The sequence below is a fragment of the Brachyhypopomus gauderio genome, chromosome 14 (assembly GCF_052324685.1).
Source record: "Brachyhypopomus gauderio isolate BG-103 chromosome 14, BGAUD_0.2, whole genome shotgun sequence".
NCBI classification, from domain to species: domain Eukaryota; kingdom Metazoa; phylum Chordata; class Actinopteri; order Gymnotiformes; family Hypopomidae; genus Brachyhypopomus; species Brachyhypopomus gauderio.
Window position 1 is genome coordinate 3,137,833 of NC_135224.1, and position 12,731 is coordinate 3,150,563.

The window sequence follows — 12,731 nt, forward strand, 5'->3', positions numbered from 1 at the left end:
CAGACGTACGAGTCACGCAGGAAAAGTGAAACAGAATTAAAACATAAATAAATAGACCACATGAAAAAATATTTGTATGAAAATAAAATAAACTACGAGCAAGTGAAACAGGTACAAGTGCGTAGAGTCAAACTGGAATAGAAAACTCGGCATGAATAACGACGGTATTGTTATATGCGGTAAGAACAAAATAACTTTGTCAGATAGCTTTCGTAAAACACACTGACTTGTTTAAAACTAAGAAACACAGCAGCACACACACACCTCCCTTGATGTCCGAAACCTCCCGCTGAAGTCTTGGAGTAGGTGGTGTAGCTTTGCTGCATGAAGCCGTCGTTGAGATCAGACTGGTAGCCATTTCCACCCATATACATCTGACCAGCTTCGCTTCTGTTCGTGGTGTAACCTCCCGACGTGAGATCCTGCCTGGAGCCCGTCCTCCGAGACACGGACGGATATCTCATCTGAGACCCCTGCAAACTCATCTTGGAGCTGAGACAGTGCTGGGCTGTGTGCGAACACCTTCCTCACCCTCCGACAGCGCAGACACCTGAGGCTCCCACACGCGGAAGAGCTCGGTTTTGGGTGCAGGACCACACCTACAGGCGCTCCTGACACCCAGCGTAGTCCCGGCTCTCTCCTGAGGCCCGGAGGAACCTCCCCCCCGGGGAGGAGTTTGGGACGGGGGGGGGGGGGGGGGTTAGGACTAAACCAAAGACATTCTCACGCTTTCTCGTGAAATTTGACAATTCGGGTCGTGAGATTTAACTGACTCATTGTACACGATCTAGGGGTGAGTGTGGATAAATTTAGGGACATTGCACGATGTCGAGTTTTGAACACATTTGAACTGTTGATCAGCAGTTTTATTTACTGCTGGGTGCTGACAGCACACGAGACAGCACATTTATATCTGTAAATCATCAGATGTGTGTGAATATAGTGGATGGGAGGTGGAGAGAGTGAAAGGGCATGACACACCCTGTGTGAGTCAGTGTGTGTGTGTGTGTGAGTGTGTGTGTGTTTGTGTGTGTGTGTATGTGTGTGTGTGTGCGTGTGCATGGATTTCAACAGCAGGCCAACACCCATCCCTGGAATGTCTTGACTTTACAGAGAGTTGTTATGCTTCATAACAGCTACTAGTTTCTACAATTACATATTTATATTGTTTTAACAACTGCAAATTCCCATGGAACAAACCAGCATAAATCAGTCCTGCAACCCCCCAGAGCCCCTGTGTGTGGACCACACTCATACAGCTGACTACGTTTTCATAATCTCTGATTCTATGGTGCTTTTGTGAAACAGAACTAATGTGTTAATCCGCATGGGCGATGCCTGTAAACGCTGCATGTCTGTGTGCATTTATGCCACACCTTAATAAATCACAGCGTCGTGATCCCTGTCACCTCTCCTGTTACCATCAAAGTTAATCTATCTAAGATCTGGAGAAAGTTTTTTTCTCAACAACTTTCCCTTATGTAACTAAGAATAACATACGCCCCAGAGAAACATATATATGCAAGTGTGTTTATACACAAGAGTGAAACGTCATCTCATCTCACCTCATCTCAGGGCATCAGGTAGACACCTGTTCTCATCAGTGTTTCACTGAACCCACTATGTTTGACGGTGAGGTCTGCTGTCCCACACCTACCTAACCGCCCCTCTTTAAACATGAACCCACACCCTCCCTGGTGGGTGTATCCAGCCCCACATTTGACCTGTGACATCACCCAGCACCCCCACCCCCACACACTGCTGACCCTCCCTGACCTCACAGTGACTAAAGCCACTGAGTCCATTCACGCTTGCTCAGTGCCGTCTGAATCTACCACGTCACACAATGAAATGACCATCAGACGCACCACCTCTATGGTGCATAACCCCACAACACCACGCCTGCCCTGCGTAAGGGCATGGTTCCATAATTCCATGGTTCCATAATTCCATAGTTCCATAATTCCATGATTCCATAATTCCATGGTTCCATAACTCCATAAATTTATGCTTTCATAATTCCATATGTTCAGAATGCAGCAAAAAAAAACCGTATTGAATTAGTTCTGAAATTCCACTTTGGCTATAAAGTTGTACTCATGATGTTTTAACCTCTAGTTAATGGTTAAACTCTGACCAACCTTATCTAGATAATATTGATAATATAGATAATAAAATCTATCTCTAGATAATATTGTTGTGGTTTCATTTCTTAGAGAAAATATCTGTGAAGCAAATGTTTTTTCTCTAAAAATGTATGTAAGGTACGGCAAAATCTATATGGCCATAATTCCATGTTTCCTAATTTGTATCCATAGTGAGGGTGAGTTTTTCCACAGTAAGGGTGGGTGTGTCCACAGGTGTCCACAGGGAAGACAGGTCCACCCACTGTGAGGGGGTGTGTCCACAGTGAAGGGGGTGTGTCCACAGTGAAGGGGGTGTGTCCACAGTGAAGGGGGGTGTGTCATTCAGCTCCATTTATTGCTCACATCGAGGCACTTGGAGTTCAGAATTGTTCATTGCAGTTATAATTCAAATGTACTTCTCTCTATTGTATTACATATTCTTACTTACCTGGTGTATTAATTACTATAGTATCACAACATGCCTGTTCACACCACTGACATGTTGGACCTCTTAGTGTTTAATCAGTGTCAGTACCTTGAATCTTGTGTACAATTAATCTAAAACATTTCTCATTTCTCCCCCAGAAACTGGTGTAACTGTACAAACCTGCACGTCCACACACACACGTTACCTACCAAACCCTTCATCACCCCATCTCCACCCAAACACTCCTTCACCCCATCTCCACCCAAACACTCTTTCACCCCATCTCCACCCAAATACTCTTTCACCCCATCTCCACCCAAACACTCCTTCACCCCATCTCCACCCAAACCCTCCTTCATCCCATCTCCACCCAAACCCTCCTCCACCCCATCTCCACCCAAACACTCTTTCACCCCATCTCCACCCAAACACTCTTTCACCCCATCTCCACCCAAACCCTCCTCCACCCCCATCTCCACCCAAACCCTCCTTCACCCCATCTCCACCCAAACCCTCCTTCACCCCATCTCCACCCAAACCCTCCTCCACCCAAACCCTCCTCCACCCCATCTCCACCCAAACACTCCTCCACCCCATCTCCACCCAAACCCTCCTCCACCCCCATCTCCACCCAAACCCTCCTCCACCCAAACACTCCTCCACCCCATCTCCACCCAAACCCTCCTCCACCCCATCTCCACCCCATCTCCACCCAAACCCTCCTCCACCCCCATCTCCACCCAAACCCTCCTCCACCCCATCTCCACCCAAACACTCTTTCACCCCATCTCCACCCAAACCCTCCTCCACCCCATCTCCACCCAAACACTCCTCCACCCAAACCCTCCTCCACCCCCATCTCTACTCTGATTGTTTTTGCTCCATTGTCAAATGTTTATGTACATCTGTCATTCAGGACCTGACTCATATCTAACAGAGACACAGTGTGTGTGTGTGTGTGTGTGTGTGTGTGTGTGTGTGTGTGTGTGTGTGTGTTTGTGTGTGTGTGTGTGTACATACACGTGGGTGTGGGTAGGTGTGTCTGTGTTGGAGGGGTGTGTGTGTAATCTGTACTCTTCACACCATAATCATGTATTCATGGCTAAAGAAAAAAAAAGACAAGCTCAGACATATACCACACCACAACCCTGAACCAGAGGCCTGAACACTCTCTCACTCTCCCTCTTTCTTTCTCTCCCTCCCTTCCTCCCTCCCCCTCTCTCTCATTTTATCTTCACCTGTATGTTTTAACAAATGTCTTTTTTGCAGAAATGTCTTTTTTACTCTACTTCACACTCTCTCCTCCTCTGACCTCTGTTATTTTTGTGTTGACATGTTTGTTTTCATGTGAGAATGTTTGTGTGTATGTATGTGTGTGGAGTATGTATGCGTGTAAGTATGTTGGTGTGTATGTATGCGTGTGAGTATGTTGGAGTATGTATGCATGTGAGTATGTTGGTGTATGTTTGTGTGTATGTATGTGTGAGTATGTTTGTATGTATGTATGTATGTGTGTGAGTATGTATGTGTGTGAGTATGTATGTGTGAGTATGTTTGTATGTATGTATGTATGCGTGTAAGTATGTTGGTGTGTATGTATGCGTGTGAGTATGTTGGAGTATGTATGCATGTGAGTATGTTGGTGTATGTATGTGTGTGAGTATGTTGGTGTGTGAGTATATTCGTGTGTGAGAGAGCTTGAGTTCCTAGAGAGGAATTTTTCTGGTGGAAAAAGTCTCCCCAAACAGCCAGGAGGCTCAGTCGTAAATGCCAGTATCACCGAGGGTGAGGATTGGTGAGTGTGTGTGTGTGTGTGTGTGTGTGTGTGTGTGAGGAGTGGTGATTGTGAGTGTGAGAAAGAGGAGTGGTGAGTGTGTATGTGTGTGTATGTGTGTGTGTGTGTGTGTGTGTGTGTGTGTGTGTGTGAGGAGTGGCCTGTCCCTGCTGAGGCCACACCCATCTCTCAGCTGGGTGTGTCCAGGGCGTGTCTCCCTGGCATCACTCCGCCTCCTGCTTTGTCCTGCCTCCCCAATGGCCTTTCTGGCTTAGCCACGCTCTCTGGTCTCAGAACTCCTGAACCTTTTCTCGGGCAAAAGTGATCGCCAAGATGCACAAAAAGGTTTATAAACAATTTATTTAAACAGTTTTATATTTATTATATTTTAAACAGTATTTATATTTATATATATATTTTTTTTTATAAACAGTTTTATTAATTTATTAATTTGGATTTGTGAAGTAATTGCACATGTGATCTAATTGTCATTAAAGTTATAACGAATTCCATGAATATTATAAGTGGCATCACTCAAGTCATAATGATGTCTCGATGTGTTTGGGCGTAGTCTATTGAAGCATTAGGTATCAGCAGCAGGTGCCTGTGTGGTAACTTTCCACTGAGTGTTGCTCTTATTCAGAATTGGTCTTATGGCAAACGAAAAGAACACAGCCGCTACCAAGAAGTGAGAATGTTTGCAGGTCTTTAGGCTTAGTTCATCACAGACCCTCAGTACAGACCTTCACCACAGACCCTCACCACAGACCTTCACCATAGACCCTCACCACAGACCCTCAGTACAGACCTTCACCATAGACCTTTACCACAGACTCTCAGTACAGACCTTCACCACAGACCTTCAGCAAAGACCTACAATGACCTTCACCACAGACCCTCTACAAAGACCCTCACCACAGACCTTCAGCACAGACCCTCAGTACAGACCTTCACCATATACCTTCACCACAGACCTTCAGCACAGACTCTCAGTTTTGTAGACCCCTCCTGTTGTCAGAAGAGCAACACAGACAAACTGCTTCCACTGGGAATCCGTTGAAGCTGTGTGGAGGTCACGCGGTGGAGAGCTGCTCTCTCATGACGCATCAGCACCAGCACCATTACTTCTGTGGTCCATCAACATCTCCGGGCAGGCTGTAGTGCACCATGGTCATTTCTGTAGTTAAGGACAGCTAGCCTGAAACTATGAGAAGCCCTGTCTCCAGTCCTCTGATGTAGACCAGACCTTGACATGTTAGTCCCATCAGTGTGTCTGGCCCTGTCTCTAGTCCTCTGATGTAGACCAGACCTTGACATGTTAGTTCCATCAGTGTGTCTGTTTAAATTACTCCTTCAGTAAAGATATAACATATCAATTAACGTGACAGGAATTAACATCCTGTGCATATTTCAAAGAAGTCTCTTGATAATTTTGCTTGAAAATAAAGCACATTTTAAGAGTAAAGTACATACATACATATAACAGTGTGAACATCTGTCTGAAACAGCTGATAGTGCTTTAGTTACGGTTTTGGTAGCAAGATGTTGTTGGATGGAGTTTTAATGATCTGTGTACATTGTGGAAACAGTCTGTAAAATTATAAGGTATATGTGATGTTTTACATGATTTATTAATGACCCAAGAGCAGTGTGTGTGTGTGTGCGCGTGTGTGCGCGTGTGTGCGCATGTGTGTGATGTAATCTGAGTAAGGTGGATTTGGTAGGGAGGAGACAGCCAGAAAGGCGTGTTGGGGCATCATGGGAACTTCACCTTGCGAACCATTCAAAAACAAATAAGCACCTGGCCACTCAGACCTGGTCTGTTTGAACACAGTCTCTCTGATGTGTGTGTGTGTGTGTGTGTGTGTGAGTGTGTGTCTAAGTGTCTGTGTGAATCATTATTTTATCACATTCACAGACAGAATGATTCACGTACTCTCCTCTCTCATCCTCTCACACCTGAGCTCACCTGGCCAGCCACCGCCACTCCTGTCTGTCACCTCCACAGTCTCACCCTGCAGACCACACCAGGCAAACACACTCACAGCCCGTGTGTCAAAACACCGTTGCTTAGGCAACACACGAAGAAGCACTGCTATAAACCACAGGCTTTTATCACTCTTTATCGCCATAGCGACCCTGAGCAGAGAGCCTTCTTATCGTCCGGGTTACAGCCCAATGACGGTCCTCCCTCGGGGCTCAACGCTTGATGAACGCCGCCTTTCACATTGTGTTTAAATGCACAACGGGCCAGATGACAGCCGCGCAGGGACAGGAACGTGCATGCGGCCCGCCCGCTCCGGGACTCGGATCGGGACCTGGCGCGGGTGGAGAGGGTGGGACGCTCCCCGTCCGTCACTCAGACATGTCGACTGTTGCAAAACAAATCAGGTTTCAGCTACACTCCCCTGCCAGAGGCCCAGAGCAATCAAATCATCTGATGAATGATAGTTAAAGTAATAAACCTGCTGCGTTAAGAAAATTCTATAATTACATTTAAAAAATGCAAATTATTCCCATTATGAAGATCATTATTAGTAGTAAATGTATAACATTTACAGTAACAGTATGAAGTGTCTTTGGGGCTCTGTGAATAACTCATGTGTCGTGTGTTTAAGCATTAATGAAGTGTGGAGCAGTAGGAAAAACAGAAAAGGTCTACTGAGCAGCACCGAATCGTCACACAGTTTACTCTCGACTGCCTCGAAGAGACACGCTGTATTCTTTATTCTACCTCCTGAATTTGTTAACTGCACTTCTGTCTGCATGGTGCGTCCTGAACTCTTTAACCCTCCTTCTTTCTGGCCTGGATGGACAGAGAAGGCCATCTTTGTCGATTATTCTTTCCAAGGGCGTGGACGTCCACCGTGTCCCCTGCTAACCGGTGTGTGGACAGGGCTCACAGGTCCGCTGTCCTCTCCCCCTCTCAGAGGCCCAGCACCTGCACTACAGACACACCCGCCTTACAGAAGCACTTCCTCCAGCCTACTCGTGCCGTGTGTATTACACACATACACATTTATCATTACAGTTCAGCACGATGACTCACACATCCTACACATGTCTGTTCACGCCTGTGTGCAAATGTCTGTAGGTCATTTTTAAGAATGCCTCTCACACCACGCTAGCAGGGCACTGCAGTGTACACAAGTGAACAAGATCTTACAACACGCATGCAGACATTAGAGTGTGCATACGTTTGTGAACGTGCACGTCTCCAACACTTCAATACCAACCCAGCGTCCTTCGGGTCTTCCTTAAAGTGGCCCGAGGGCTTTGCTTGTAAGATGGCACCAATATTCTTGCCACATCTAACAGGGTTTAATTTGCTGATGCAATTTGATAGATCTCGGCCTCTCCTTAAGGCTGGAGAGAAACAGCTTAGCGGCTGTAATTGTTTTTCTCTTTCTTCAGTGAGCTCTGTCTACTCAGGCGTGTAAATACTTTTCTGAGGCAGCACAAAATTGATCACTTTGATTAAAGCAGTAAATAATTAGAAAAGAACAGAAATAGAAAGTTACAAAACAACAAGTGTACCCATGTATTTGCTATATGCTAGGCAAGCCTAGTTTAACCAGCCCACCATTTAGTTTGTAATATTTTTTGCACATCACAGCAAATGCTTGCACATCTCTGTAGGTCACACCATGGTGGTTTTCTGTGGCTTAAAGAAGAAATGTCCTGTTACTTTCGTTGTACGCCAAAAAATGTTAACATAATTAAAATTAGAGCCACAGTTTTACAATTAACATTAAACTTGAAATCATTTAGCATCACTGTTGATGCACATTTCAGCACTGGATATATTACTAATTTAGAAATGCCCTAATTTTAACTCTATTGTCCTAATGCTAATTATATTCTGTTCCATCTTAGTTTTTTCCCACGTACCATTTGATTAGTGTTTACAGAGTAATTCTGTTCAAAGTGGGGTAATTAATGCTCGACGCTTGACCTGCTAAGAGCAGCTTGTGTTCACAGGTTTGATTTGTTTCCCCTGGGCAATGAGGAACATTATGGATTAAAATTAATTACACTAACTAATCATCACAGTTAACTGTTAATCTAAGATATGTCAAATAAAACAACAAATGGCAGACAAAATAATCACTGTGGGATGTAATCCAGCATTATAACTAGCTAGGTGGATATGTATACACACAAAATGGTAACACTTTACATTGTTACATTGTGTTTACTTACTAACGTGGAATAATGCATTAGTTAACATGAACAACACATGAAGTAACACATTAACAATAATTAACTAACGTTAAGTAAACATGTAACAGTTGAAGCTCCTGTATTTGTTTTTAGAGCTTTAGTGTTTTAGTTTGGAGCAAAAGGGACTAAAGAGCTAAAAACAGTATGGACACACTTCAGTTCTTATGCTGATAGATTCTGGATATTTCCAAGTTACCCATTACTTATGTAGGTAAATCAGTACAATGTAATATATCCCTTTAACGTTGCACCAAAACAGGTGCAAGCAACAAAGAGCCAAAACAGGAGCCGTAACAGTTACATGTTTACTTAACGTTAGTTAATTATTGTTAATGTGTTACTTCATGTGTTGTTCATGTTAACTAATGCATTACTTCACGTTAGTGAGTAAACACTTAATGTAAAGTGTTTCCCACAAAATGATTAACACAGCAACAATCAAGAGTGCTGATATGAACACATTATGTAGCTAGTTAGCTAATTGCCTAGTTAGCTAGTTAGCTAAGTGTCTAGCTATAGCTACTACACATATGCATTCAAATAGGCCTAAATTGTGCATATGTGTTTCAACAAAAGTCGGTGTCTGTTCCTTTGCAGACAAGCCCCGTGCTTGCACAATCGTCCCTGGTGTCAATTTATGTTTGCTAGCCATAATTAAAATATTGATTTCAGGTATAAAATGATGTTGGGCCAAGCTAAAATCCGGTTTTTATTTATTTTTTGTTTTTATTGTTATTTGACAGTCAGTATGTCTCTGAAATCATCCCTTTGCCCATTTAGCCTTGTACACCATTGCTCAATGTAATATGTTGCCAGATAGATTTGAGGTATAAAACTATCTTGGACCAAGCTAAAATCAGTACATGGAGGGACTGTTTATGGTGTATTAGTTATTTGGCTGGCCCGACATCGATAAGGCCAATATGCCTCTGAAACTGCCCCTTTAATCCTTGTGGATTACTGTGGTCACTACTCAGTATGCCCTGTTGCCAGTTGTGATGTATTTCATCTAGAAGTGTCAATTCCAGGTTCAGAGATTAAAAGTCCTCACCAGGATTTTGCTCAGGCTTCCTGGATTGTGTTGATTCCATTTTACCTGGATTGCACCAATTAGAAAATCTAGCAAGCTTGAGCAAAATCCTGGTGAGGACCTTTAATCTCTCAACCTGGAATTGACACCACTAATTTCACCATGGCCCTTACTAAAATTGTTCCCTATTACCCTCTGTGCCCTGGACCTCACTGTGTTCCCTGGACCTCACTGTGTTTCCAGGACCTCACTGTGTTTCCATGACCTCACTGTGTTCTCAGGACCTCACAGTGTTCCCAGAACCTCACTGTGTTCTCAGGACCTCACTGTGTTCTCAGGACCTCACTGTGTTTCCAGGACCTCACTGTGTTCTCAGAACTTCACTGTGTTCTCAGAACTTCACTGTGTTCTCAGGACCTCACTGTGTTTCCAGGACCTCACCGTGTTCCCAGGACCTCACTGTATTCTCAGAATTTCACTGTGTTCTCAGAATTTCACTGTGTTTCCAAGACCTCACTGTGTTCTCAGAACTTCACTGTGTTGTCAGAACTTCACTGTGTTCTCAGGACCTCACTGTGTTTCCAGGACCTCACTGTGTTCTCAGGACCTCACTGTCTTCCCAGGACCTCACTGTGTTTCCAGGACCTCACTGTGTTCTCAGGACATCACTGTGTTTCCAGGACTTCAGGAGCCATTCTGGTATAGTTTTGCTGTCATTTACTATGAGGTGTTTAGTATCATCACAAAAATGTGATTCAAGTGCACCAGGTGTAATGTAGCATTAACTGCACTGCAAGTCCTGACAATGCAGCTGACTTTTAACTTTAATTTAATTTAATTTTATGACAATTTCCTAAGATGATAGGTTTTTAAGTATTATTCAGCACAAACACTTTCACTGGTTATTTCTGCTCGGTTTAATTTTTTAAGTCCACAGATTTCTTGCTGTATTTCGAGTGTTATCCAGGGCACATGCGATGCTCCCCAAATCTCTCCTCAGAGTTACTCATGACAAGAGGAAACGACTCTCAGAATCACCTCACCTGAGTTGTAGTTGTTTGATATAAATAATTATTTATACGACCAAGGAAACTTGACATGTAATCACACATATGGCTAGAGTTAAAATACTGATAACACACCTCGTAAATGAAATGAAGGTTGTGCAGGAGAGAGGACACACGGGGAAACAGGGACAGATAATGCTATCAGTTTGAAATACACGGCTGGTTTGGAATGCACTTTCGGTTGGTTTGAAGTACATTCACGGTTGGTTTGAAATGCACACTCACTTTGGGTTCTGGGTATAAATACGAGTGTGACTGCCACACACAGGTAGCCACAAGAACAGGACCGGCTGCTGGCCCCCACCCTTCTGAACTTCCCTGATGACAAACAGGTTTATTAGTCAGAACAACCCAGGAAAGACTTTCAGATATGCTGATGACACCACCATCTTTAGACTCACCATGACCGCAAATATTCCTCAGAATCAAAAACAAGGCAGGAACCACTGCTGAATCACCACATGAAGCATTCATCCTCCACTGCCTGTGCACAACACAGTTCACCTGCTTCCCACTGGCGGAGCTGACACCCTAAACTGGCCATATCAGGAACGGGTTCTGATCCTCAGTTAGTGAACTTTTCAGTGCTGTCAGTGATCTTTTCAGTGCACCACGGGGATTGGTGCATGTTATTCTGTGTCTCTTTCATGGGAAAGTCTGCACTGAAAAAAATAAAGCATTGGCTCAATGTAATAAAATTTAATTAATCAATCACACGAATATTTTTTCATTGACTCAATGAAAATTGATTCAATGAAATTGAATCAATGAGATTGATTCAATGAAAAAAAAATCGTGTGATTGATTAATTCAATTTTATTACATTGAGCCAATGCTTTATTTTTTTCATTGTGTACAGTAGTTGATCTGTGTTGTCCTTTTAATTATTTATGTAATATCCATGACTGTTGCAGTTTCTGTTGTTTTGTTTGTGTACATATTAAGCTGTGCTGACTCGAAAAAAAAAACATTATATTGCATAAGAATATATAGGGCCGCCTACAACCTCTAGAATAGCCCATTAGTTTAATAATGCTCACTGCATTGCAAAAGTGTTGACTACTTATTTAATTTAGTTTCTTTGTTTCGTTTGCTTTTGCCTTTTTTTCAAACTGATTTTTTTCCCAAATGTTCCTTTGAGAAACGAATTTGCAGCGGAAGTAAAAAGAACTGAAACGAGTTCTGTAGTTCAGCGTTTCAATGGCACATCCCGTAGTGCGCTTGCTATATTCAACCACTAGGGGGCATTCATGCTCAAGAGATATAGTTACGTATAACTGTTTATGCTGCTGCTATCAACGTCAATAATAATAATAACAACAGCAATAATAATAATAATTATTATTACTAATTATTTATTAGTAATAACATTATTATTATTATTATTGTTGTTGTTGTTATATTACTTATACTACTATTACTACTATTACTATTCTACTACTCTACTAATACAAGTTATTGCTATTTACTTCTATTGCTGCAAAATAAATGAAATAAAAATAAAACGATCCGGCCGCCCAAGTCTTTAAGCAGAATTGGGCCCCCCATACCACCATTTCAGCACCAAATTCTTACGTAATAGGCTCATCATGATATTTTGGTGCTCTTGGGGGCCCCCTGGTGGCGTGGGGGCCCTACGCGCCCGTGTAATTCGAGTATACCTTGGGCTCTAAAAACGATTCTATTAATTCTGCCTACTATAGATATTTTGAGTATTTTTTCTTAGTATAATCTGTGACGTTTCTCAAAACGACCAGCAGTGAGCGGTAGATATTCAAAAATAAAGTGTGGGTGTGCGTTTGGGGTTGATTTAAAAACCTATACCTACAAAAAAGATTTTATTTTCATTTTTCCATTTCTATGGTGTTACAATCAGTGGGGAGAAGGCGTGTGGAGTGTCCGCTAACGTTACAGCTGCATAACGCTCGTAAACACCGATAGGCAAAAGTCGACAAACAACTGAGATTGACAAAGAAGTCTTGTGTTGTTGCAGCTGAATCAATGCACACTAGTCCGGGGAGGGCGGGGCTCCTGCCAGGCCCCGCCCCCCAACTCTCCCGTGTTCCTGCCAGGCCCCGCCCTC

At 43.2% G+C, this 12,731-nt stretch overlaps 1 protein-coding gene across 2 annotated transcripts in view; it reads right to left on the minus strand.

Annotated features, from left to right (window-relative positions):
* dspa (desmoplakin a) overlaps window positions 1-618 on the minus strand; it is a 21,270-nt gene extending 20,652 nt beyond the window's left edge. The window contains exon 1 of one of the 2 annotated variants that reach the window (XM_076973153.1): window positions 265-618. In XM_076973153.1, the coding sequence (XP_076829268.1) occupies window positions 265-485 (221 nt within the window). In that variant the 5' untranslated portion in view covers window positions 486-618. The remainder of the gene's footprint in view (window positions 1-264) is intronic. The other variant, XM_076973154.1, reaches the window with a different exon arrangement.
* Between the last annotated feature and the right edge of the window lie 12,113 nt (window positions 619-12,731).